General features: G+C 55.9%; 1 protein-coding gene across 1 annotated transcript; it reads right to left on the bottom strand.

The window, feature by feature from the left end:
• Positions 1-1,806: 1,806 nt before the first annotated feature.
• LOC101952907 (complement C3 alpha chain-like) lies at positions 1,807-16,906 on the bottom strand. Its single transcript, XM_065576274.1, has 14 exons — positions 16,675-16,906; positions 15,672-15,747; positions 13,784-13,943; positions 13,513-13,608; positions 12,935-13,085; positions 12,016-12,179; positions 9,372-9,530; positions 8,964-9,023; positions 8,514-8,604; positions 4,874-4,925; positions 4,101-4,188; positions 3,314-3,403; positions 2,952-3,057; positions 1,807-1,829 (listed from the first exon to the last, which is right to left on the bottom strand). The coding sequence occupies exons 1-14, from the start codon at positions 16,784-16,786 to the stop codon at positions 1,822-1,824; spliced, it is 1,413 nt and encodes a 470-aa protein (XP_065432346.1). The 5' UTR covers positions 16,787-16,906; the 3' UTR covers positions 1,807-1,821.
• Between the last annotated feature and the right edge of the window lie 10,108 nt (positions 16,907-27,014).

The following is a 27,014-nucleotide window of genomic DNA, read 5'->3' on the forward strand; positions in this document are numbered from 1 at the left end:
TAAAAAAACAAGCAAAAAACTTATGTTATCTAACTGAAAGCTGTTTAAGGTTGCCTCCCACAGACTGAAGACACCAGAAGATATCACACCTCGAAGACACCAGAAGATATCACACCTCGAAGACACCAGAAGATATCAGTATACAGTCAAGAAACCCTCAAGCATCAAGGCCTGTTAGTTTAACATTGTAATATGCAAGGTCTTGGAAAAGATGTTGAAGGAGAAAGTAGTTAAGGACCTTGAGGTCAATGGCAATTGGGACAAATTACAACATGGTTTTACAAAAGGCAGATCGTGCCAAACCAACCTGATCTCCTTCTTTGAGAAAGTAACAGATTTTTTAGATAAAGGAAATGCGGTGGATCTAATATACCTCGATTTCAGTAAAGCGTTTGATACGGTACCGCATGAGGAATTACTGGTTAAATTGGAAAAGATGGGGATCGATATGAAAATCCAGAGGTGGATAAGGAACTGGTTAAAGGGGAGACTGCAGCGGGTCGTACTAAAAGGTGAACTGTCAGGCTGGAGGGAGGTTAGCAGTGGAGTTCCTCAAGGTTCGGTTTTGGGTCCGATTTTATTTAATCTATTTATTACTGACCTTGGAACCAAATGTAGGAGTGGGCTGATAAAGTTTGCAGATGACACAAAGTTGGGGGGTATTGCCAATTCAGAGAAGGATCGGGATATCCTGCAGGGAGACTTGGATGACCTTGTAAATTGGAGTAATAGTAATAGGATGAAATTTAATAGTGAGAAGTGTAAGGTGATGCATTTAGGGATGACTAACAAGAATTTTAGTTATAAGCTGGGGACGCATCAGTTGGAAGTAACGGAGGAGGAGAAGGACCTCGGAGTCCTGGTTGATCGCAGGATGACTATCAGTCGGCAATGTGACGTGGCCGTGAAAAAAGCTAATGCGGTCTTGGGATGCATTAGGCGAGGTATTTCTAGTAGGGATAAGGAGGTGCTGCTTCCGTTATACAAGGCACTTGTGAGACCTCATTTGGAGTACTGTGTGCAGTTCTGGTCTCCCATGTTTAAAAAGGATGAACTCAAACTGGAACGGGTGCAGAGAAGGGCCACTAGGATGATCCGAGGAATGGAAAACCTGTCGTATGAAAGGAGACTCGAGGAGCTCGGTTTGTTTACCCTAACCAAAAGAAGGCTGAGGGGGGATACGATTGCTCTCTTTAAATATATCAGAGGGATAAATACCAGGGAGGGAGAGGAATTATTTAAGCTCAGTACCAATGTGGACACAAGAACAAATGGATATAAATTGGCCGTTGGGAAGTTTAGGCTTGAAATTAGACGAAGGTTTCTAACCATCAGAGGGGTGACGTTCTGGAACAACCTTCCCAGGGAAACAGTGGGGGCAAAAGACCTCTCTGGCTTTAAGATTAAGCTTGATAAGTTTATGGAGGGGATGGTTTGATGGGATAATGTGATTTTAGCAATAGGTCAATAACGTGCCATCACTGGTAATTGGTAACAATGGTCAATGAGGGTCTGGCTAGAGAATCTTGCCCACATGCTCGGGGTTCTGCTGATCGCCATATTTGGGGTCGGGAAGGAATTTTCCTCCAGGGTAGATTGGCAGAGGCCCTGGAGGTTTTTCGCCTTCCTCCGCAGCATGGGGCAGGGGTCGCTTGCTGGAGGATTCTCTGCAACTTGAAGTCTTCAAATCATGATTTGGGGACTTCAACAGCTGAGTCAAGGGAGAGAATTCTTCCAGGAGTGGGTGGGTCAGCTTTTGTGGCCCGCATCATGCGGGAGGTCAGACTAGATGATCATAATGGTCCCTTCTGACCTTAAAGTCTATGAGTCTATCAAAAAAAAAAAAGAAAAATGAATTGCTTTATAAATAACAGAGTGGTCAACTACATCTCATTCTACCATATATGGACAATTAAGTAGACAATCAGCTAAAAACCATTAGCTGGACCAGGTCTAATTGTCATTTAAATTGTATACTATTAAGCAAAGTGAATTCATGTGCCTTTGGTTTTAAATCTTTAGCATCAAAATATGGATGAATTTGACGACTGTGTAAAAGCAACTGCCTTATGGCTGTATTACTGCATTATTGCTGTACAACATTTACAAAGTTCATAACATTTCTAAACCGTTACACCAACGCACAGGTAAAAATTAACAAAAGACTGGCAGCAAACAACATGAAGGCAAGAAAAAAAAAAAAACAAATTGGCACCTGCCTCTATGGGGCCTGCATTTCTCCCGGAGTACCTCACCCTTAGGAGAGCTTCTCTCTCAGCACCACCACCTAATGATGGGCTTTTATCATGCCCAGGTGCTCGTTAGTCAATTAACTACCCAGGTGGGCTCATTCCCCTTAAATTAGCTCCTCTCCGGTCTGGATGCTCTGGTTTAAAGAGGCCAGCAAACTGGTGATCGTTTCCTTTTGGGGGGAGGGGGGGTTGGAGGGGGTGGAGGTGTTAGTCTTATGGTGGAAAGGCTTTTTCCAGAAAGGGAACTGAGGCATAGAGCAATGAAGTGACTTGTCCAAGGTCACCCTGGGAGTCAGTGGCAAAGGAACCCAGGAGTCCTGACTCCCAGCCCCCACTGCTCTAACCAGAGCTGGGAACAGAACCCAGGTTTCCCCGAGTCCCGGCCGCAAGACTCTGAAGGCAGCTCAAGAGAAGAGCTATCCTTGTAGCTGAGCACCTCGTGAGCTTTAAAGCTGTTTTTGGGACAGAGCTATTCTCCCTATGTTATGAAGGGGGAAACTGAGTCACAGAGCAAAGGTCAAAAGCAGAGCTGGGGAATCAAACCCAGATCTCCTGCCTCACAGGCTAGTGCCCTAGGCACCGTACTGTCTTGCCTTCCTGAAGAGCTAGTGGGGTGATAAGGATCAAGCCTGTTCTGATTCGGTAAAGCGCTACACCAGGGCCAGCGTGCTGAGACGAGTGAGTGATGAATGCTCTAACCCAGGGAGTAGTACTCGTACACCGTCACGGCTGCCGGCTGGATCAGACCCACTTCGAAGTGCTGGTGAGCTTTAAACTTCAGACAATCTGTCTCTTTGCTGGACACCTAGGGAGGAAGAGAAAGGCCCTTAGGCGCTGGAATGGTCCAGTCATTGCAGGCAGGAGAGAGCAAAGGGGCAAAGGGCCCGATTCCCAGTTACTCCACTCTGCACTTGGCACAGGGGCCATTTATCAATCACTCTCAAGCATTTATTAATCCATTATCAGTCGGACCTTAATATTAAGTGTGACTGAAAGAGAGAGAGAGACAGAGAGAGAGAGAAAGGTGGGGAAAGAAAGAAGCGGGGATGGCCAAGCCGTACCTTGTCTAGATAGAGGATGAGGGAGCCTCTCTCAGACAGGTCCGTGTCCAGTTCAGACTTGGAGATGTATTTGTCCACACGGTTCGTGAGCTGGGCATGGAAACCAAACGGATCAGCCGGTAGAATCCGCAAGCTGGATGGTGCCCACTTCAGCCCCACCTCTGCCAAAGCTTTGGGGGTGCCCAGCTCTGCCCCTCCTGGCTTCGTACCCCCTTCCCCACCCCCTACTATCTGCGTCTTGCTCTCCACTCTGATCCCATGAACAAGGCTTGGCCGACTGACATCCCCAGGATCTGATTCCTCTTGTGACACCCTGGTCAGGGCATCGATAGTGTGAGTCCTCCTGCGCTTCTCACCCTCTCTGGAAGTGGTTCAACCCTGCCTGGGAGGGACCCCGCCTTAGGAACGAGAGGGGAGCACCATCTCCTTGGCCCGTCCGACACCGGGGCTGCCAACGAGGGGGCTGGTTCGTGCCAGTGACACAGTGACATTCCTGTCCCGCTAGGAACCGGGCTGAGAACCCACCAAACCAGCTACTGCTGCCCCAAGCAGGGTCGGAGTCTGTGACCGAGGGTGACCAAGAGGTGAAAGGCACCAAGCCCCTGTTTCCTGACCCAGCTAGCATCAGGAGGTTGTGATGCCCTTCCCAGATGGCTAAGTTTGTGTGTGTGTGATCCTGGCATGGAAGAGTTTAACCCCCCTGCCTGAACCACCACCACCGCCACCACTCTTAGGTTGGTCCCAGGGGACCAGTCGACTCCCCGCACGTTGAGGGGGTGGGACTCACCTTATCCAAGTCGTCCATGTCTGGAGAGAAGCCTGTGGGCATGGAGACGTCCAGGATGGTCATGGTGGAGTCCACCCCTCCCAAGAACCTGGAGGACGCAGAGAGGATTTGGCTAGGAAAACACCTGCCAGGCAAGGAAGCGGATCCCTCTATGGAGGCCACTGGCACTCCTGGGGGGCTGTGGAGGGTGTCGTACCCCTTTAGGGGGCAATCTAGAGCTTGTACCCAAAACAGCCGGGGTACAGTCAAGGAGATCGGCCGGCCTGGCGGTGGGCACTATAGCCAGGAAAAGAAAGCTGAATGGGGCTGGGGGAGAGGGTGGGCCTGGAAATCACACTGGCTGCTGCAGGCCCCAGGGCCCAGATCCTCCAAGGTATTTAGGAGCCTAACTCCCATTGGTTATCATTGCTACAGGGACACTAACCACTAGAGCAGGGGTCTCAAACTTCATTGCATCGCGACCCCCTTCGGACAAGAAAAGTGACTACACGACCCCAGGAGGGGGGACTGAAGCCTGAGTCTGCCTGAGCCCCACACCCAGCATGGGGGGCCAAAGCCTGAGCCTCACCGCTTCAGCCCCAGGCCCCAGCAAGTCTAATGCCAGCCCTGGCGACCCCATTAAAGCGGGGCTGCGACCTACCGCTTGAGAACCGCTGCACTAAACGGAGACGTGGACGCACGCCTCAAGCCAGGATCTGACACGCTCTCCGCCATTCTAGGGTGCGGGGAGACGGCAGGGGGGCCTGGTGCAGCTCCCACCTGGTCTGACTCACCGCATGCAGATCTGGATGAACACAGAGTCCAGGGCTCCTTCTGGCTTCTTGGCTGCAAAGACCCATCAGCACAGCAGGGGGGGTCACATTCCTGTCTCATCAATGTGTCGTCCCCCAACCCCCCCCCCCCCCCCGAGCATTTAAAAATGGTTCCGGAAAGGAAATGCACCAGGATCGTCCCAAATTTATTCCGAGGGGAGGACTCCCAGCTCCTCAGGGATTCCCCCACCCCACTTACAGACACAGTCACACAAGATGGGTACCAAACTATCCCAGCCTGTTTTACACTGGTCCTTATCCTGCTCCCATCACCGCAGTGTCTGGGCGCCTTCCAGTCGCTCATTTAAGCGACACGATTCTCATCTGTCCTGTGTGGTTCCTTGTCTCTCTTTCAGTGCCTCTTTGTCCTTGTATCTCCTCTGGGAAGTGCTTGGGGCCAGACAGTTAAAGGTACGTTGGTGTCTAAGTCTCATTGATTTCAATAGGAGCTAGGAGCCTAAATACCTTTAAAGATCTGTCCCTTTGAGAGCCACTGATGAAAAGCACTAGATAAGAGACAGGACTTCTCCTCTCTCTCCAAAGTATTTCTCCGGGCCCCATCGCCCTAGTATCTGAGCACCTCACAGTCTGTCCTCGTTGTGGGGGAGGGAAGTCCCATTTCCCCCCATTTCCAGATAGGGAAACTGAGGCACTGAGAGACTAAATACCGGACCAAGGTGTGACAGGAATCTGTGGCAGAGCAGAATTGAACTGCGGGTTGTTGACTGTTCACCTTCCTCTGTATGCAGCTCTATCCCACCCCTTCAGTTCCTCCCTTCTTGTAAACAACCCTAATCTTTTCGATCTCTGATAGCGGTTTCCAGGGAAGTGTCAATTGTGACTAGTTTGTTTGCCAAGTGCGGCTGCTTCCTTCACGGGAAGAAAAAGGATCTAGTGGTTACTGGCATGCAAATCAGGAGCCCTAGGGTCCAGTAGTCCCAGCTGTGGGAGAGGAGTGGGGTCTAATGGTTAGAGCAGGGGGGCTAGAAATCAAAACTCCTAGGTTCTAGCCTTGCCTGTGGGAGGGGAATGGGGTTGAACGATCTAGGTGGGGAATGGGAGCCAGGGGTCTATACCCCACCGTGCTGCTGAGTGACCCGTGCCTTAGTTTCCCCATCTCTGAAGTGGCTAATGCGTCCCCCACCGCACTGGGGCGTAGTTAGGTTCTGAGATCAAAGCCTGTAGAGGAAGCAATTTTTCTTTCAGTGGGGAAATTCATCCACACCCCAACCTGCTTCCCCAGCCCCTTGCGGCTCCTGGCTAATCATGAACCAAGGGGCCCATTTCTGGGAGAACCCCGTGCTCAAACCTTGCCCGTGCACCCCTGCTCCAAGCAAGCCCCAAGCAAGCAGCTGGAACCCGGTCGGATTGAACTGGTGACCAATAATGCCACTGTTATACAATTGCAACAAGTCTTGTCAAAGCGTGTCATGGAAAAGTGATGATTGGCTAAGTAGGATTGTCCTGTTTATATGCATGTATCAGCTGTGTACCTAAAGTGATGACTATTGCCCAGGGACTTGTATTTTACACCTGTGCTGTGTTCCCGGGTAACACCCATCAGATAAGATTTACATCAAGGCTAGACAGCTGTGGGGTGATGGCCCATTAAGGACACTTCACTCTAACAATGGGCCACAGACAATGGCTGCCCCTGTGAATTATCAAACTTGCCAAGGAGGGGTGATATGCCCATGTGACCTGGACTCCATCTCAGGCCAGTAACTTTGCCCAAACAGAGACCGTACGTCTCCGGGCACATGGCAGAGGAGATAAAAGACCCCTGAGATGGCTTCATTTTGCCACTTGCCTGCCCTGATTCTCTGGCCTGTGGATTTACAATTAGAAGGAGCATTTTGAACTATGGACTGAGGACCTTCCAGTCTTTTGGAAGTTCCCAGAGAGACTTTACAAGCCAGCCGTCTATTCCATCATTGCTACAGGACTTTGCAATTATTTGTATGTACACCTCTACCTCGATATAACGCTGTCCTCGGGAGCCAACAAATCTTAGTGTGTCATAGGTGAAACCGCGTTATATTGAACTTGCTTTGATCCACCAGAGTGTGCGCCCCGCCCCCTGCGTTATATCCAAATTCGTGTTATATCCGGTCGCGTTATATCAGGGTAGAGGTGTATATAATCTATTTAGGGTGACCAGACGTCCCGATTTTGTCGGGACTGTCCCGATATTTGCTCGTTTGTCCCGCGTCCCGACCAATGACCAAAAAACAAGCAATTTTTGCCCTCCGCTCTGGCTCGCGCCCCCTCCCTCGCCCCAACTCCGCCCCCTCCTTCCCCCATTGGATAGCTCCCCAAATCCTCGCCCTGGCCCCACCCCCTCAACTGCCCCATTGGATCCCTCCCCAAATCCCCGCCTCTTTCCGAAGCACGCCGCATTCCTCCTCCCTCCCAGGCAAGCGCTGGAGGGAGGAGGCCCGGGGACAGCGGGGTGAGTCCGGCCTGGCCCTGGCCCAATCGCAGGCAGGAGGGCGGGGGTACCTGCAGGGGGGCAGCCCCGGATCCAGCCTGGGGAACCGGCTCCCTACGCGCCCATGGGTGGGGGGGCAGCAGCTGTCCGCGTGGGGACTCTGGTTCCTGGGGGCTTCACCTCCGCCACGTGCGCCCCGGCCCCGGAGGGGTGTAGTTGGCGCTGGGTGCCAGGCAGATGCCTCTGCCTGACACGCGGCGAGGGAGAGGCGGAGTAGCAGCTGGAAGGGCCGGTCGGGCTGCGGCTCCGCCGCGGTGCTGGGGATAATTAGAGTCTGTCTGCCTCCGGGGGGCAGGGCGGGGGGAGCAGTGCATGCCTGGCTGGGTGTGCGACCCTAGGTGAGGCGATCCCGTCCCGCGATGCTTGGGCGAGTCCCGGCCTGGGGGCCGCGGCAAGGTCCCGCTTCTCCAGCGGGGTGTAGCCCAGTGGCGCGAAGGTAGCTACAGCTCTGCACTCCCGGGCCCGCGGGGAGCTGAAGCCTGCCAGGGTATGGGCTGCCACACGCTGGCGCGCCTGCGGCCAGCCCAGGACGGTCTCCGCGCAGGGTCTCCCTCCCCCCCCCCCCCCCCCCCCCCCCCGCGTCCCGATATTTCGCCTCTCTGATCTGGTCACCCTAAATCTATTAACCGTTATTATCTCTTCTTCTTTTCTTTTCTTATTAACCCTTTAGTTTCAGTTACTACAGGATTGGCATCAAGATGATTATTGGGTAAAATCCGAGTTGTAGATTGACCCGGCTAAGTGGCTGATTCTCTTGGGATGAGAAGGATCCTACAATTGGATTACATTGGTTTTCCGTAACCGCTCATCATAAAGTCTAGTGCCTGGGTGGTGAGCCAGAAGTTTTACTCGTCTTACTGGCTTGCTATAATCTTGTGACAGAATAACCACCGGTGGGGGGTGAGTCTGCTCTATTCTTCACCAGTTTGTCCTGAATTTGGCATTCTCAGCTGTGCCCCACTGAGGCCTGGTGACAGAGGTCTGTTCCTCAGCCAGCTCGGAAAAGGGGTAAGCTGCATGGAGGTTAACCCCTTTCTCACCGGGGGCTTGCGGCCTGGCACCCCTCAAACCAGCCCCCCTCTCCCCCGATCAGGAATCCCAGCTCTTTACCATCAGGTGCCCTTTGCACAGAGACGCTAAAGTCAAACTTCTTGCAGGCTGCCGCCCCCTCCGTCAGGGGCGTGTAATAAACCGTCATCACCTGGGAAAGAAAGGGGCAATGAGCGGAGGGATATTGACCAGGCTGCTCCGGCCCAGGGGGTCTATGGGGAGGGGTCTCAGGGAAAGCCAGGCTGTCGCAGGATTCCCAGGGCAGATAGAAATGACCAGACCTGAGAGAAGCTCGGGATGGGGGGAGAGAGGGATAGAACGAGGGACGTGGCCTCCCCAAATCATGTCATTGCCCGGCAGCCCTGCTCAGATCCATCCAGCAGGGGGCAGTGCCGAGATGGGGGGTTGCTGCCCCCTCAGAACCAGGAGGACCCCTGCCAGCTGGGGAAATGGGCTTTCGTCCAGGAGCCCCCTAGGCCGATGGGAGGGTTCTCAGCGGCCCATACGTACCGACAGGGTCCCTTTGCCGTGTCCCTTGGCCGAGATGGTGAAGCCATCGGTCAGCTTGGTCTGTGGGAGAGGGTAGGTTAGCGTCCACGTTGTCCGAGACACAAGTGGTTTGTTCCCGGGCAAGGCTGGGTTCCCCCACTTTCTGTAGGGGGAAGGCACTGCCCCCTGCCCATGGCACCTCCTCACCCTAGGGCCATCCCCCTCCCCGCCTCTTCACACATGGCCGATTTCCCACCCTCCCCATGGCCTCTCTCCAGGGTGACCATGCCATCCCCGCCCACACAGGCGAGCCCCCTGCCATTCCACCGACCCCCCCATGCCTGCATCTGCTGCCATTCACCCTTGTGCCACCCTCACCCTGGCGGGGCACTCAGCCCAGTCCCCCCTCTCCACGCCCCTGGGACTTACTCGCTCCGTCCGGGCCACCATGGCATTGTCCCTGTTGATCCTCCAGAGCAGCGGCCTGCTCCGACCCGGCAGGTTAATGGAAACGTCCAGGGCCATGTCCTTGGTTTCCGACACATCCATCTGGTACTGGGCCAGAGCCTGGAAGACCATGATCGTGGCCTGTCGCGAGGAAGGGGCGTGGGGGTTAATACACAAGGACTCAGAGGAACGCCCAGCAAACCCGGCAGCAAGACCCCTGCAGCCGGGGCGGATGGGGCGCAGGGAGGCTAGAAATTCAGTGGCAGCCCCAGGGAGGCCAGTGGAAACTGCAGCTTTGGGGAGATGGGCCCCGAGGAGGTGGATGGGGGTGCGGGCTCGACTCATCAGCTGGTGATTTGCGCTAAACGAGGCTCATCAATGAAAGAGAAAATCTTACGCCACAGCCACAAAGGGGAATTGTGCTACTCCGCGGAGCGGTGACTAAGAGCAGGGAGGGGAGTTTTCCTCTGTGTACGGCATTGGTGAGCCTGAAACGCTGCGCCGGGGGCGCTGGAATGGGGAGGGGGGCCATGGCCCCATCACTTTTTACCGGGCAAGCGATAGCAGGGAGGGGGCAGAGAGGAGTGAGTGGGGGGCGGGGTCTTGGGGGGAAGAGGCGGCACAGAGGTGGGGCCTTAGGGGAAGGGGCAGCGCAGGGGCGGGGCATCGGGGGAAGGGGCGGCACAGGAGTGGGGCCTTAGGGGAAGGGGCAGCGCAGGGGCGGGGCATCGGGGGAAGGGGCGGCACGGGGGGGAGGCTGCGCCTAGTTCTGGTGTGTGCAACAAAGGACGTGGGAATATTGGAGTGGGTAGAAAAGAGCCACGAACACGATTCGAGGGGCTGGAGAAAATGCCTTTAGTGAGACACAGAAGGAGCCGAATCAGCTTCTCAAAGAGATCAAGAGGTGACTTGCTGACACCCTTCGTGGGGTGGGGGGTGGGGGAACCCCGGGTTCTAAAGGGTACTTTGATCTAGTGCAGGAACGCAGAACAAGAACAAACAATAAGGCCAGACAGGACCATTAGACCATCTAGTCTGACCTGCTGGATTTCACAGGCCAGGGGATGTCACCCAGTTATCCCGGCATTGAGCCCTATCACTCTGCTAGGCTACAGAAGTCCTTCCTGGAAGATACTTTAGTCATTCTCTGCACTCTGCGACGTGCTCCATAGACTGCCTGCTTTAGTCATTCTCGCCACTGAGCACAGCGGGCTGTCATCATTAGGGACCAGAGTGAACACATACTTCTGATGAGCCACAGCAAAAAAGGAGCAAATAATACTCCACCACCAGCATTAGCTCCTGAGGGTTCGAACACCGCAGTGGGCTAGCCAGGGGCCAACTCCTTTCTCCCACAGCCAAGTCAGACTGTCTGCAGACTCAGGCAGGCAGCGCTGCCTGGGTGACCCTTGGCTGGCAGCTTCCATAAAAGGCTAGAAGTGGAGATTCCATGGCACGATTCTGTGACCACGGGGCAGAGTCTGGGGCTTCATGGGATCCGCTGGGCCCTGCTTGCGCATTGTGGGGTGAGACCTGACCCAAGAGGCAGGTGTTTCAGACACAGCCCAGCTCAATCTCACCAGACCGACCAACGTGTTCACTGAGCCGCTGGCAAGATTTTAACAAGAGGCTCCCACAGCAGCTGCCCCCTCAGTCTGTGATTAACCCAGGGCAGCCGGGCTGCGCTTCCCCCTTGGAACAAAGAACCCTCTGTCTGCCATGCAGAACAAAGGGCTGAGAGCAAACGGCCTTGGCAAGGGCTGTGGGAGGGGCTTTCCTAGGAACTGGGAGGGGCACAGCTAGCGCTGGAGGCTGGCAAGGAATGGGGGTGTGAGTCGAAGGCTTTGGAAAGGGGATAATCCTGGGGTGGGGGCATAACCCCTCCTTGGGGAGGAGGCAAGGCTCTGGAGGGGGCAATATTGGGGGGCATATTCCCTTCGGGGGGCAAAGGCTCTGGAAGGGGGTAACATATCTCCTCATGGGGACTGGGGGTGGGGAGGAATACCAAAGGAGATGTATTCTCTCCTAGAGGCAGCGGTGGCAACGGGTCTGAGGGAGGTAATCCTGGGGGGGCAGGAGGAGGGGGTGTATCCTACTTCTGGGAGCTGGAAGGGGGGGGGAAGGCCCAACCGCCAGCAGCGGAGCAATGACCCACACTTCACGTCAAGCTGGCCATGGGGTTTCAGCAAGGAGCTCCCCAGAGGGGAGGGGAATGCTTTACAAAGGGGGGAAATCACTGTGCTTTTCAGAGGGGGAAACTGAGGCACGGAGCAGGAAAGGGGCGTGTCCGAGGTTGTGGAGTAACACAATGGAAAAGCTGGGAAGGATCCCAGGCCCCCTGCTCTAACACTGGAGTCCATTCCCCTCCCAGAGCTGGGAAGGGAACCCAGGAATCCTGCCTCCAAGTCCTATGCCCTATCCGCGGGGCCAGGCCACCCCAGTACATAAGCCTCCCTAGGATGTGGCATAGTCTCCCCTGGGACAAATACAAGCCCCATGCCTGGAGCCGTCCCCAGAGATGGGATGATGCCCTGGACCTAGGCAATATGCTCCTCACCTGCCATTTCTCACGTCACACGTGGGCCGCCTCCGGCCTGGGCCGGGGCTCTGCAGTCGTGATATTTACCTGGGTCGAGCCGTAGCCTCCGCCGTAGTACCGCTGCTCCGTCAGCCACCGGACAATGGGCCCCGTCAGCTCCAACCTCTGCTGCTTCAGCAAGGCCAGCAGGGCGTAAGAGGTGGATTCGATGGAGTAGAGCCGGGACTGGGGGTCGGCCCAGTGTGTTCCCCCTGCGGAGCAGCGAGGGACCCGCCCCGTCACCTCCACAGCCGGCAGCTAGCGCGGAATAGCCGGTGTGGCTGGGAGTGGGGAGGGGTATCGGGTGGGCCCGTTGTCCTGATTTTGGGGGCAGGGAGGCAGGATACCAGGTTGGATGGGCCCATTGGTGTGATCTGATGGTGTAGTTATCGGGGAGAGACACAAGGCAAGGTGGGGCTATTGGTCTGATCTGAGGTGCACAGGCGCTGACAGCCCTGGAGCACCCCTGGAAAAAAAAGTGGGTGCTTAGCACCCACGAGCCACAGCTGTTCGGCGGCACCCCCGATCAGCTGATCGGAAGCGTTCCCGAACAGCTGATCGGGGGTGCCGCCAAACAGCTGTTTGGTGGCTGGGAGGGGGCAGAGAGCAGCATGCAGCGGGCGGGCGGGCGCCTTGGGGAGGGGGCGGGAAGAGGCAGAGTGAGGGTGGGGCCTCGGGGGAAGGGGAGGGTGGGGGCAGGGCCTGGGGCAGAGTAGGGGTGAAGCACCCGGGGGAAAAGAAAAACTCAGCACCTATGCTGAGGTAGCAGGAGATACCAGCCCATGGCTCTGACCCAATGCCGTGCTGGGGGAGATCTCAGCCCAGCTGGGCCCGTGGGTCTGATCCACACAGCAAAGGCGAGGGGGGATACGAGGCTAGTCAGCCCAATGGCTTGCTCTGGCTCAGTGTCTCTCCTGCTGCCCGGCTGAGACGCAGACGTGGGTTCTGGAGCCAGAGACTCGCTCACCCGTGGAAAGCGCCATGAGCCTCTCTCCTGCTCCGGCGTGGCCCAGCAGCGCCAGCGCATAGGACGTGATGGCCACGGAGTAGGGTTTCTTCAGGTCTTTCAGGCGCCTTGCCAAGTAATCTCCAGCCTTCGTGATGCTTCTGCCCAAGCTCTGAAAGGCACCGAGACCCCGGAGCCCACATTAGAGCCCAGAGGGGAGACAGCGTCAACTGGGGAAACTGAGGCACGGGGAGGGGAAGTCATATTTTCCAAGGTTAAATGGTGAATCTGCAGCAGAACTAGGAATAGAACCCAGGGGTCCTGACTCCCAACCCCCCTGCTCCAACTACTAGGCCCCACAAATCTTGACTCCCAGCCCCTTGTCCTGACTACTAGACCCCCACTCTCCTCCCAGATCATCCTGGGATAGAACCCAGGAGTCCTGTTGCCCCGTCTCTTCCCACCCCAGAGTTGGGAATAGACCCCAGGAGCCCTGACACCCAGTCCCCTGGTCGCTAGCCCCCAGTCCTACATTCTTGTCACTAGATGAAAAAATGCCACGTGCTAGACTCGGTGGCCTCGCGGGCTGCATGACTCACCTCCACATACCGCTGACAGGCGTCTCTGGCCTCCACCATAGCGATGACAACGAAGGCCGTCAGAGAAGCATCCGGCTCTGAACCTTGGTACCCTCCCTAGGGAGAGAGGAGCCAGAGGAAAGGCTGGGTTTCCGGAAGGCTCCGCATCCTATGCCCTGTGGGCCCCGTTCCCAGGCGCTGCCCGAACTCGGAACCCGGCTCCCGAGCTCCCAAGCTGCTGGAGCAAAGTGACACCAGCCCCAGATCCAGCCCCCCAGGGCGAGCAGCTCACCACCATCTCCCCGTGGATCACGGGGGCATCCTCCTGGAACGCCCCGTCAGGCTTCTGCTTGTGCAGAATCAGCCACTTCACAGCCCCGCACAGCACCTCGGGGTCGATAGCGATCAGTTCGTAGGCCAGGGCAAAGACCTTCACCACGTAGGCCGTCAGCCTGCCAGGGAGGAAAGGCAGGGGTGAGCGGGGGAGGAGCAGCCAGTCGCCCCGACCCCCTATTAATGTGGGTCACTCTTTAAACGAAGGGTACATTTGTAACGGGTTAATATGCCCCGGAGACGAGTCGCAGCCTTATCGATTGCTATCAGCCGGGTATAAGAGCTGGAGACTCGAACAATCTCTTAACCAGTTCTTGCAACAGCTCTTAACTAGGGTTACCATACGTCCGGATTTTCCCGGACATGTCCGGCTTTTGGGGGCTCAAATCCCCGTCTGGGGGGAAATCCCCAAAAGCCGGGCATGTCCGGGAAAATCGGGAGGGCTCGGTGGTGCTCGGCCGGGGCCGGCGGTGCGGGGCCGGGGGCATGGTGCTGGGCCGGGAACCAGGGGCGCAGTGCCGGGCCAGGGTCACAGTGCCGGGCCGGGAGCCGGGCCCGCGGGGAGCCGGTCAGCCGGGCCCGCGGGGAGCCGGTCAGCCGGGGAGCCGAGCCCGCGGGGAGCCGGTCAGCCGGGGAGCCGGTCAGTCGGGCCCGCGGGGAGCCGGTCAGCCGGGCCGGCGGGGAGCCGGGCCGGCGGGGAGCCGGTCAGCCGGGCCGGCGGGAAGCCGGGCCCGCGGGGAGCCGGTCAGCCGGGCCGGCGGGGAGCCGGGCCGGCGGGGAGCCGGTCAGCCGGGCCGGCGGGGAGCCGGGCCCGCGGGGAGCCGGTCAGCTGGGCCGGCGGGGAGCCGGGCCGGCGGGGAGCCGGTCAGCCGGGCCGGCGGGGAGCCGAGCCCGCGGGGAGCCAGGGAGCCGGGGAGCCGGGCCCGCGGGGCGGGGAGCTGAGGAGCCGGGCCCGCGGGGCCGGGAGGTGCACCGGGCCGCCGGGGGCCGGCAGTGCTGGGCGGGCCGGGGGTGGTCGGCTGGGGCTGGCACCCCAGGGCCCGAGCCGACCCAGGCTGGAAACGCCGGGGGGCCAGCCTGGGCCGCGCCTCCTCCCCCCACGCCCCCCTTACCTGCTTCAGGCTTCCCGCGAATCAAATATTCGCGGGAAGCAGGGGAGGGGGCGGAGACTTTGGGGAGGGGGCGGGGTTGGGGCGGTGGGTGTGTGGGCGGGGCTGGGGGCGGGGCCGTGGGCCGTGGAGTGTCCTCCATTTGGAGGCACAAAATATGGTAACCCTATCTTAACCATTTGTTAATCTAAAGAGTGACCATAACCTGTCTTATGGTTGAACCTAGAGGCCCCCAACTGAGATCACATCCTACCCCTACCTCACTGTCATGCTGGGGACTGCCCGGGATCCCAACCAAGACTGGGCCCCCCAGCCACGTCATAATGGGCACACTGCACAGACCCCGACCGAGATGGGGGCTTCGTTGTTTCAGGTGGTGCCCAGACACCGACTGAGATCAGGGCCCCGTTGTGCCGGGCGGTGCGCAGACCCACAGCCAGCGGCAGTCCCTGCTCCAAAGGGCTCACAATCAAACCAGACAAAAGGAACGGCCTTTAACCCCATTTTACTGATGGGGAACCTGAGGGCCAGAGCGACAAAGGGACTTGCCCAAGGTCCCACACGGAGATGTCAACGGAAGAGGCAGAATTGAACCCAGGTGTTCTGGGTCCCACTCCAGTCCCCCCCGTGACAAGGCCAGCAGCAGGAGACTTTAGCGGGGAGTCTCTGGAGTCAGATGTGTGTTAGGACAACAACTCAGCCCCAGTTCCCCCCAGGTTTCTGCCCCCCGCGCTTTACCAGGTGCTCGCTGGTCTGTTTGTGAAGGCTGCGTAGGAGTTATCTGCTTTCCGGTAAGCCAGCTGCTGGGTGTACCCTGAAATCAAGAGATCAGAGATGGGGCCTGAGCTGCAGAAGTTAAGATCTGGATTCCCAGTTTGAGGTGCTCAGCCCAGCTGTAACACGCTCTGCTCCTGCAGCTGGGCATGGAACCCAGGCGTCCTGAGGCCCACCCCCGCACTGCTCTAGCCCACTAGTCCCCATTTCGACTCCCAGTCCCCACTGATACCACTAGACCCCTCTGTAGCTCTTTCATCTCATGATCTCCCGGGGCTCCTTGCTAGCCAAGGAAAGTACAGATTGCCACAGCATCTCCACCCCCAGGGACGAGGACCTAGCCCCACGTACCCACATTCCCATCCCCTTTGGGTTAGATGCTGCATCTCAGTCTCCCTGACACTGAGCGATACTGCCACAAGGCGACGGCTGCTGGTGCAACGCATGTCGTAAGCAGCACAGGCCAGGATGAGTGTGTTACCTCGGTGCTTCCCAGACACTGCAGAGACTCCCCTCGTGAAGGGGTGATCCCAGCTGCAGTGCAGGGTCTTGCTCCCAGCCTCCTGGTGGAGGGGGCAGATTGTGGGCATGGCCAGAGCATGCTGCACTATGGTTAGTCCCTGATTCCCATACCAGAGTAAATCAGAGCAGCCCCAAGGCTGCTGTTGCTCACTCCAGGGGCCAGGAAAGGCCCTGCACAGTCCTAGAACAGGGAGAGCACCAAGGGGGTTTAAAGCCCTGCCCCATGCACGGGAACTGGGAATCAGGCCCCTGCGTCTAATCCACCAGGTTCCTCAAGGGACTGGGACCCGGCTCCCTTACAGACCCCAGGCTCCCAGCCAGCTCCGCTCTACTCAGACAATTCGGCCAGGGCGGCTCAGTGCCCGGGGGCAGGGCAGCAAGAGCCCCGGCGCTATTGCTCAGTGCCCGGCCCAACTCCTCCCCCCCAACCCAGAGAGAGATTCACCCCGAGTGATGAACTTGACGGCCTCCGCCCTGCGATCCACCCCGAGCCTCTCCCATTGCCGGCTGCTGTCCAGGTAGTGGGTGGCGATGACAGCGGGGGTCATGCCGATCATGTTCTGTTCCCCGCAGCCCGCCGGGACCTGGATCAGGTGTTTCAAGTTGGCGCCGTCGATGGAGTTCTCCACCGTGTCGCCCACAATGTCCCCTGGGCAGGCCGGTGGGAGAGGGTGAGAGCTGGGCAGAGCCTGTCATACCGGGCCCTCCCCACCCCCTGCTACCCAGTCCTCACCCACCCAGGCCAACCTCTTCCCTCCTTTGTCCTGGTGGGCATCAAGCCCCACACCCACCCCTCAAAGCCAGCCCCCTTCTCAGCTGCTTCCCCCCCAATGCCCTCAGTCCCGCCCCCTCCTCCCATTACCCCCCAACACCAAGTCCAGGCCCCTCCCCACCTTGTTGGGCGCTGCACCCTCCAACCAGGGGTGCCAGAACAGGGGGCACCATGGCCACATCACTTTTTACTGTCCGTAAGGGCGAGCGATGGGGAGGGGAAAGAGAGGAGTGAGCGGGCGGTGGGGTCTTGGGGGGAAGAGGGGACGGGGCCTCGGGGGAAGGGGCAGTGTGGGAGGTGGGGGCATAGTTTGGATGCCAGTGGCCCCCTAACTTTTAGGAGCATTTTAGGGTTGCCAACTTTCTAATCTCACAAAACCGAACACCCTAGCCCCGCCCCTTCCCCTAGGCCCCACCCCTTGCCGAGGCCCCGCCCCCACTCACTACATTCCCCCTCCCTCGGTGGCTCGCTCTCCCCCACCCTCACTCACTTTCACTGGGCTGGGGCAGGGAGTTGGGGTGCAGGATGGGGTGAGGGCTCCAGCTAGGGGTGCGGGCTCTGGGGTGGGGCTGGGGATGAGGGGTTTGGGGTGCAGGAGGGGACTCCAGGCTGGGGGGTGGGGCCAAGGGATTCGGAATGTAGGAGGGGGCTGTGGGTTGAGGCAGGGGGTTGGGGTGCGGGACGGGGTACGGGCTCTGGGCTGGGGATGCGGTCTCTGGTGTGGGGCTGGGATGAGGGGTTTGGGGTTCAGGAGGGGGCTCCAGGTTTGGGGGGCTTAGGGCTGGGGCAGGGGGTTCAGGCTTGGGGTTGGGGCGTGGGCTTACCTCGGGCGGCCCCCAGTCAGCGGTGCAGCGGGGCTAAAGCAGGCTCCCTGTCTGTCCTGGCACCACGCTGCGTGTTCCCCGGAAGCAGCCAGCCGGTCTGGTATCTAGACGGGGGGGCCAGGAGGCTCCGCGCGCTGCTGTCACCCGCAGGCACCGACCCCCAGCTCCCATTGGCCGTGGTTCCCAGCCAATGGGAGTGTGGAGCCATTGCTCAGGGTGGGCACAGCGTGCAGAGCCCCATGGCCCCCCCGCCTAGGAGCCGGACCTGCTGGCTGTTTCCAGGGCACAGTGTGGTACCAGGACAGGTAGGGACTAGCCTGCCTTAGCCCCGCAACACCGCCAACCGGACTTTTAATGCTGACCGGAGCCGCCAGGGACCCTTTTCAACTAGGTGTTCCAGTCAAAAACCGGATACCTGGTCACCCTAGAGCGTCTGCCGCTCCTGCCGCCTATCGCTCCTGGACTAATGAGACTGCCCGCCCTTGTAAAGCGCCTGGAGAGCTACTGATGAAAGCTAGGGAGTGTTCTCTCCCTAGCCACGCAGTGGGAGGATTCGAGGGCTGATCAGAAACAGCTTAAGTGCCCACCCCAGCATTACTCCTATTTAATGCACAGAGGAAACTGAGGCACAGAGGGGCTGGTGAGCCTGGCCCAGGTCACAAAGCCTGAACCATTTGAGCTAAAGAAGTAAATCCACTCACTGGTAGCGGTAGTAGGCTGTTATCCACTTATGTGGAGCAGCCCCTATGGAGAGACACAGCACGTAACCAATGGACTCCAGCACTGAGCCCATTAACAGGAGAAATAAGTGGATTACGAAGGTGACAGCAGGTATCTGGAGACACCGATGAATGCAGATTAGAACAGGTCAGGCTGTGAGCCGACCGTTAGCCCAGGTGATTATACTTCATGCGCGAGCCCCAGAAGCCTGCCCCACAGCACTGAACCGCAGCAGAAGCACGAGAGAGAAAGAGGGGGACCCACTTGGCTGTAATGTCGATACTAAGCTCATTCTGGTCAACGAGAAAGAACTTCTGGGAAGGCTCCAGTGTCACTTCGAAACTAGGCAGCACTGCAAAAGATCAGAGACATTGCAACAGTCACCCGAGGGCCCGGGGCCATCAGGCTGGAGGTCACAACCCCCAGGGGAAGGGGGTCCTAGGAGACGAAAGGGAACCGGTGTCCAAGATACACAGTGGGAGCGGGAGAGACTCTCCCAGGAAGCAGCTGATGGCCATAAGCCATGGCGAGATGGATCAACAAAGGCAATCGGAAGGTTGGGACTGATTCGGACACCCCAGGTGCTGGGTCTCTCGGGATGCTCTCCCTGGCCCTCGGGAAAGCAGAACCTCACTGCTAAGAGGTGCTTCCCCTAGGACTGTGGTCCTCTGCTGCTACGTCAGCCTTTCTCCCAGCGGGCTCTTCTCCTTCAGTCAATGAGAGACGGGGTACACTGGTACTCAGGACGGCTGGGTTCTAGCCCCAGCACAGGGAGGAAAATGGGGTCTAGTGATTAAAATAGGGAAATGAAGAGTCAGGACTCCTGGGTTCTAACCCCGGCTCTTGATTTGGAGTAGTTCCTCATTTACTTTTCACCTACGTAGCTCGGAAGACACTTTGCATGTTCAGTGCCCTTTACAAACACTGTCACTGCCCTGGGAGGAAGACAGGGGAATAAGCAGACTCCAAAGTTCCTACCAATTGGTATTAAGCCACTAGCCACATGAAGGCAGGATCAGGGGAACTCCTGGCTGTCAATTCCCTTCTCAGTCCACTGCAATCTCACAAATACGGATGCAACACACTTGTATAGCGGGCAGGGCCGGCTGCAGGTTTTCTGCCGCCCCAAGCAGGAAAAAAAGAAAAAAGCAACAGCAGCACGATCGCGCTGCTCCACTCTTCGGCGGAGGGTCCTTCGTTCAGAGAGGGACCGAGGGACCCGCCGCCGAAGGCCCGTCCGTGCCGCCCCAAGAGCGGCCGGAGTGCCGCCCCTTGGTATTGGCCGCCCCGAGCACCTGCTTCCTTAGCTGGTGCCTGGAGCCGGCCCTGATAGCGGGTGTGGTCCTGTCGCTCTCTAGTGGCGGACCCCCAGGACTACTACAATCGCTTGCTCATTACCCATTGCTAAGCTTAGACCAAGTAGCAGGAGATGTTGTGTGTTTCTCAGCTGACGCAGCTAAGACAGCAGGTGAGCTGTAAGGCCGTCCAGATGTTAGCAAATAATCCCATCTGCAAATACTGGGGCATGCAATTAAACACAGTGGTATGACATGCCAATAAACCAATATGCAAAAGAAATTGGTATGCAAATCAGCAGCATGCCGCAAAGCTACTGGGGTTCTTCCAGGTTTATTCTGAGCGCAGTAACAGCAGTTTCCAGCCCCTGATACTAAGGCACTGCCTTTCACTGAAAATCCCCACAGGGCTCCCCTTGTTTGCAAATTGCAGCAGGGACCTGTTGCCCAATAAATCCTTCCTCGGTGGAGTATTGAACCCAGTTCTTTATCCAGCCGAGATCACAGTCCACCCATGTGTTTTTTCAATAACAGGCGCAGGTTGTCTGTGGGTTGGAGGGTCAGGGCCATGTTCATCTGAATCAATCTAATATTAAATTATTCAGTGTGAAAGGTGGAATTTTCCAGAAGCCTGTGTCTGAAATTGAGCAAGTGTGCCTAGAAGCGTGCGGTCCCCGGATATTTCACACAGCAGCTACAAGGTGGCTCGCTAATCCTGCAAATCACACGTCTCGGGCACGCTGCATTTCTTTTATGTTCTTTCTGTAGCAACTTGTGGCAAATAGTATAAAGTGCAGATCTGAAACTGCAGTTCCTGGGGGCCGCCTCAGGCTAAACTTACTGTTATGACGTTTATTTCTCTTTTCCACGTCGCACTGTTTGGCTTTTGTGTTTTCACGTTTCACTTTTCATCATCGCTCCGATCTCACTGAGAGCTTTGTTTTGATGTGTTGTAGAGCAGCGATTTAGTGTGCATTTGAGTGCAGGCTTTGCGAAATGGGGCCCAGAAAGAGTTTTTGGGAAATACCTGGACTCCTCCTCCTACCCAATCCCCTGATTTCCAATTATATTTTTCAGGAGTTCCTTTCCTGACCTTTCAGAAGTATGCGCTGAAGTGAACCAAATACTTTATTTCATAAATTGAAATACACCCCTTGAATTCTGCTTGCAGCTCTGGTCGCCCCATCTCAAAAAAGGTGTATTAGAAATGGAATAGGAACAGAGAAGGGCAACAAAAATGATTAAGGGATTAAGCTTCCATATGAGAAGAGATTAAAAAGTCTGGAGCTCTTCAGCTTGCGAAAGAGATGGCTAATGAGGGATATGACAGAGGTGTGTAGAATCAGGACTGGTGCGGAGAAAGTGACTAAGGAAGTGTTATTTACCCCGTCACATAACACAAGAAGCTGGGGTCACCCGATGAAATTAATAGGCAGCAGGTGTAAAACAACCAAAAGGAAGTACCAGTACTTCAGACGTCATGTAGGCAACCTGTGGAACTCATTGCCAGGGGATGTTGTGAAGGCCAAAACTATAACGGGGTTCAAAAAAAGAACTACATAAGTTCATGGAGGATAGATCCATCAATGGCTATCAACCAAGATGGCCAGGAATGCAACCCCATGCTGTGGGTGTCCCTAAGCCTCTGACTGCCAGACACTGGGACTGGATGACAGGGATGGATCACTTGATAATTACCCTGTCTTGTTCATTCCCTTTGAAACACCTGGCATTGGCCACTGTCGGAAGACAGGATACTGGGCTAGGACCATTGGTCTGACCCAGTATGGCCGTTCTTATGTTCTTATCTTAATAATCCTCTTTCCACTGCTGGGAAGTCATCGTCAGGACAGAAAGGGCAAGATTGCAGGACCACTCATCCCCTACCAGTCCTAGAATAGTCAGAGAATTGCTGTATAGTACGGCCTGGCAGAGTGGTCACGGTCCAGCCTTTGTCTGTCTTCCTTATTCAGATTGTAAACAGTCTCTCATCATGAATCCGTGCAGCACCTGGTACAATGGGGCCCTGATCTCAGCTGGGGCAGAGGCTGTCTCTCACTCTGTGTCTGCGCAGTGCCCGGCATAATGGGGCACTGATCTCAGCTGGGGCCTCTAGGCACTGCTGTGATACAAATATTCATTAATGAGGGCACAAAATCTACTTGCCCATTGATAGTGGGACAACTAATGACATTTTACCTGCCTGCTAAAATAAATTTGCAAGGCTGGTGTGTGGATTATGGATTATTATTGTATACTCACCCCCAAATCGAGACGGATACCTTTCTGGAAGATATATGCTTTAGAGGGTCACCAGTTATTGGGCTCAATACAGGGGGAACTGAGTGAAATACAATAGCCTGTGCGTTGCAGGAGGTCAGACTGGATGATCAGATGGTCTCTTGAAAATCTGTGCCTTTTGGACCAGATATTGCCTCGGCCAGTGTAAATCGGTGTCGTTTCACTGACGGGAGTGGGGGTAAACGGCTTGACATCAGCTGAGCATCTGTTCCATTCAATACTCACTACTCATTCAATACAGTAACTCCACCGAGACCAGCCTGTGATCTGACCCTGAGTGTATAAATTAACGCGTTGGGACAGGGACTGCATCTTGCTGTGTGTAGGTACAGCGCCTAGGACAGTGGGCCCCCGATCTCAGCTGGCGTTATCCTAATACCAGGCCACAAAGACGACTTGCTCCCCTGTCACCCTGATGGAAAAATTAAAATCTTGCTTGTAAAACAAAGGGCGAGGCTGATTATTACAGTAGATTCAAGTCTTAGGCCTTGGGCTCACGCACGGATTTGGGGCCAGCGCCTCGGCTGGTGCAAACCAGCATTGCTCTAACGAAGTCGATGGAAGTTGGGCCGTTTACGCCAGCTGAGGATGTGGCTCTCAGGTTTTAAATGGAGCTAATGATGGAAGCATCTGCCCAGCTCTGTATTTATTATTCATATTGCATTAGCACCTCGAGGGCCCAGCATGCTAGGCGCTGGTCATACATAGCAAGGGGCAGTGGCTCTGTCCCAGAGATTCATCATCCAGAGGCAATGCTAGAGGTCACACTGCAGGTCCGGGGCAGAGCCTGGAAGAGAATTCAGATCTCCTGGGTTCCAGGCGACTGCCTTAGCCACGACACCACGTTGCTTTTACTTTCACCGCTCCCATTCTATTGAGCCCTCCTTGGTCCCGCTAGCCATATGGCATTGTCACTGCTCAGACGTGTGACACCCGTTGTTAGGTAAGCCCAGTCAGCTGTTTATCCATAAGTAAATACGTTGCAACTGGGTGTCTTTGGATATTGTCCAGACTGAAGCCCTGTCCAAATACCACTGTCATGAAAAGAAACCTGTTACTGGAAGGCAGCTGATAACCTGCCCTCCCCCATTAACCCTTCCCTGGTTTGCTTTTACATAGAGGAAGGAAAAAACAGACTCTGAGATGAGTGATCTCAGTGGGGCGAGGCAGGTTCATACCAGTGGAGGATCTGGCCCAGAGATCTGAAGGTCTGGTTCATCAAGGAGGTTAACCTCTAAAAGGCCAGGTACTGGATTACAGGGTTATTGCAGGTGAACACCGATAGGTTAACCGGTGTCTGTGCAAATTGCTGTTTCAAGCTTCAAAGCCACCGAAGGGATTTTGATACCCTTCTGCCCAGGTCCGGTGCAAGGATATTTTGCGCCCTAGGCGAAACTTCCACCTTACGCCCCCCCTCCCCTCCCCTCCCCCTGGAGCATCGCTTATTATAAACTTTCAAAAATGAACACTGCATAATGTGGCATTGTTCATTAGAATTAATACACGTTCGACTTGAACATTTATTAATTTCATTATTTAGTCTACATATTTAATAAAAATAAATGAATAACCTGACAGTGTTGACATTGTTATTGTTTTCACTTTGCACAACATAGCATTGATCTTAAAATAAATCACATACATTATACACAATACACTGTCACTTCTGTCCTTCATTCTTTCATATCAAAATCTACTACATTTTATTCTACCTTTATAATATCCAATTATTGTTATTAATAAAATTTATAAAATTAGAGCCTTGCATGGTGTCAAGTATTAGGGGGTAGCCGTGTTAGTCTGTATCCACAAAAACAACAAGGAGGCTGCCAGCAACTACACACCACACCACAGAAACACTAACCCAGGAACCAATCCCTGTAGCAAACCTCGTTGTCTACTCTGTCCCCATATCTACTCTGGCGACACCATCAGAGGACCCAACCACATCAGCCACACCCTCAAGGGCTCATTCACCTGCACGTCTACCAATGTGATATATGCCATCATGTGCCAGCAATGCCCCTCTGCCACGTACATTGGCCAAACCGGACAGTCCCTACATAAAAGAATAAATGGACACAAATCTGATATCAGGAATGGTAACATACAAAAGCCAGTAGGTGAACACTTCAATCTCCCTGGACATTCTATAATAGATTTAAAAGTCACTATTCTTGAACAAAAAAACCTTCAGAACCAGACTTCAAAGAGAAACAGCAGAACTAAAATTCATTTGCAAATTTAACACCATTAATTTGGGCTTGAATAGGGACTGGGAGTGGCTGGCTCATTAGAGAAGCAGCTTTTCCTCTCCTGGAATTGACACCTCCTCATCTATTATTGGGAGTGGATTACATCCACCCTGATTGAATTGGCCCTGTCAACACTGGTTCTCCACTTGTGAAGTAACTCCCTGCTCTCCATGTGTCAGTATATAATGCCTGCATCTGAAACTTTCACACCATGCATCTGAAGAAGTGAGATTTTTTTACCCAGGAAAGATTATGCCTAAATAAATCTGTTAGTCTTTAAGGTGCCACCGGACTCCTTGTTGTTTTTATAAAATTAGAATGGCGGATACTCTGTCATACTGGGGGATCGGGTTTGGTGAGGAACAGAAGCAGACTGGGTTCGGTCAGTGGGGGTTTGGGTTTGGCTGGGGAGTGCAAGGGGAGCAGACCGGGTTCGGTCACTGGGAGGATCGGGTTTGGCTGGGGAGGGGAAAGGGAGCAGACCGGGTTGAGTCAGTGGGGTATTGGGTTAGGTGGGGAAGGGACGCAGACTGGGTTCGGTCAGTGGGGGTTCGGGTTTGGCTGGGGAGTGCAAGGGGAGCAGACCGGGTTCGGTCACTGGGAGGATCAGGTTTGGCTGGGGAGGGGAAAGGGAGCAGACCGGGTTCAGTACTGGGAGGATCGGGTTTGGCTGGGGAGGGGAGGGGAAGCAGACCGGGTTTGGGTGTGGAGGGGGAGAAGGCGCAATCTGGGTTTGGCCGGGGGGCGGCGGACGGGGTAGGAGCCACAAGGTGAAATGGGCGCTCTCCTCTCCAGTCCCTGGCATGCAGCAGTGGGCCAAGTGCAATTGCAACAGGGCAATGGGAGCGTGTCGCCTGCTTTGCCTTCACGAGTCCGTCCTGCGCCCGGGCTGGGGAGTTGAATGCAGGGCCGGCTCCAGGCACCAGGCAACCAAGCACATGCTTGGGGCGGCACCTGGTAAGGGGCGGCGGGGGGAGCGCGGCGCGGCATTCCGCGGGGGGGGGGGGCGCTCTGGCGGCGCGGCGCTCGGCGGGGGGGGCGGGCTCCGGCGGCGCGGCGCTCGGCGGGGGTGGGGGCAGGCTCCGGCGGTGCGGCGCTCGGCGGGGGGCGGCGCGGGGCTCGGCGCTGGGGGGGGTTTCTGGCAGCGCTCGGCGGGGGGGGGGGGGGCGGCGCTTTTTTTTGCTGCTTGGGGCAGCAACAAAGTTAGAGCCGGCCCTGGTTGAATGCTGGGCTCTCGCTCCAGCAGGGGGGCGTGGGGCAGGCAGGACTGTGAGGCAGAGCGTGCGGGGCTCTCACGCCAAAGCAGGGTCGGAAGGGTAGAAAGCCGGGGCGCAGGGAGGTGGGTTAAAGCGGCTTAGCCGCCCCTCCACGCGAGAGAGCCCACAGAGCTGCCAGCTGCGGCCTCCCTCCCTTCTCTCCCCAGGGAGCACCAGAGCCTCCTCTGCCTGCAAATCCTGCAGCCCGCTCTCGGAGCAAGCCGGTCCCGGCTGCACCGCACTGACAGCACCGCTCAGCCCCAGCGGGGGTCTTACACTTCCCAGCGCAAGCTGCTCCACTCGCCTTCTGGCTGCCTAGTTTGCCTAGTGGTTGCACCGGCCCTGCTTCTGACATTAAAATGTGTCTGAATCTCCTATGTGGCTTTGAAGATGCCAACCACGATGTATTGCTTAGGGGCACAGGAACTGCCACACCGGATCAGATCATAGGGTCATGGCCAAGCATTGCCATTACCAGACATTTCAGAGCCAAGTGCAAGAAACTCTACTATGAACAATTATAGCCTGCGTGGGGAGGGGACATTGCCCCATGATAGTCCTGCTTCAGCAGATAAGGCAATGGGTGTTAAGAGGTAATGAGTTCCACAGGCTAATTCCACATTATTTCCTTTGATCAGTTTTATGTTACCTGGCAGTAGCACCCAAAGGCCTTCTTTGTGCTAGGTGCTGTGCAAACATACAGAGCAGGTATAGATGATGGGTGGCTGAACATGCTGGTGCCCTGTCTTTATTAGCACTCCCACCATTGCTACCAGCAGCGTAGATTCCCTAATAGAGTGTAGCGGAGTCCTGGCGTAAGAGACAGTTTCTGCCCCAAAGGTTTTACAATTCAAGTGAGTGGGATAGACAGAGAGATCCACCCTTCCGGGGCTCCCTTCATGACTGGGACCGCTTGCCCTACTGAAACATCCCAGGACTTGCCCAAGGTAAAACAGAGTCAAAAGGCAGATCCAGGAACAGAACCCAGGAGTCCTGATTCTCAGCCTGCCTCCTCGTTGTAACCCAGTAGATCCCACCCCAGCATCCTGACAACCAGCCCCCCCGCTTTATCCCACTTGATCCTATTTCTCATTCACAGCTGGGAGCAGAACCCAGGAGTCCTGACTTCCAGCCCTCCCCCTCCATGCAAAACTGAACTGCAGTATTGATCAGAGCCCCTCCATTCTGATCTGTGGCCAGCACCTTGGCATGGAGTAAACACAACCGCAGTCTCAGGTCCCTAATTCCAACTCTCCCCTTGGAAAGACAAATAAACTCTTCTGTCAAGGGAGTGAAGAAAACATCATTTGTTCTGAACTTTTCAGGTTTCCTGGACTCCTCCCCCTCACTGACTAACCCGCC

This window comes from Chrysemys picta, chromosome 22, assembly GCF_011386835.1.
Source record: "Chrysemys picta bellii isolate R12L10 chromosome 22, ASM1138683v2, whole genome shotgun sequence".
NCBI lineage: Eukaryota > Metazoa > Chordata > Testudines > Emydidae > Chrysemys > Chrysemys picta.

Coding starts and splice junctions, on each gene's coding strand:
- LOC101952907 (XM_065576274.1), bottom strand. CDS start 16,786: ATGATCGGCATGACCCCCGCTGTCATCGCCACCCACTACCTGGACAGC. Junction 13,609..13,783: donor TGATCCACGGGGAGATGGTG/GTGAGCTGCTCG, acceptor CTCTCTCCCTAG/GGAGGGTACCAAGGTTCAGA. Junction 4,189..4,873: donor TTCATCCAGATCTGCATGCG/GTGAGTCAGACC, acceptor TGCGTCCTCCAG/GTTCTTGGGAGGGGTGGACT.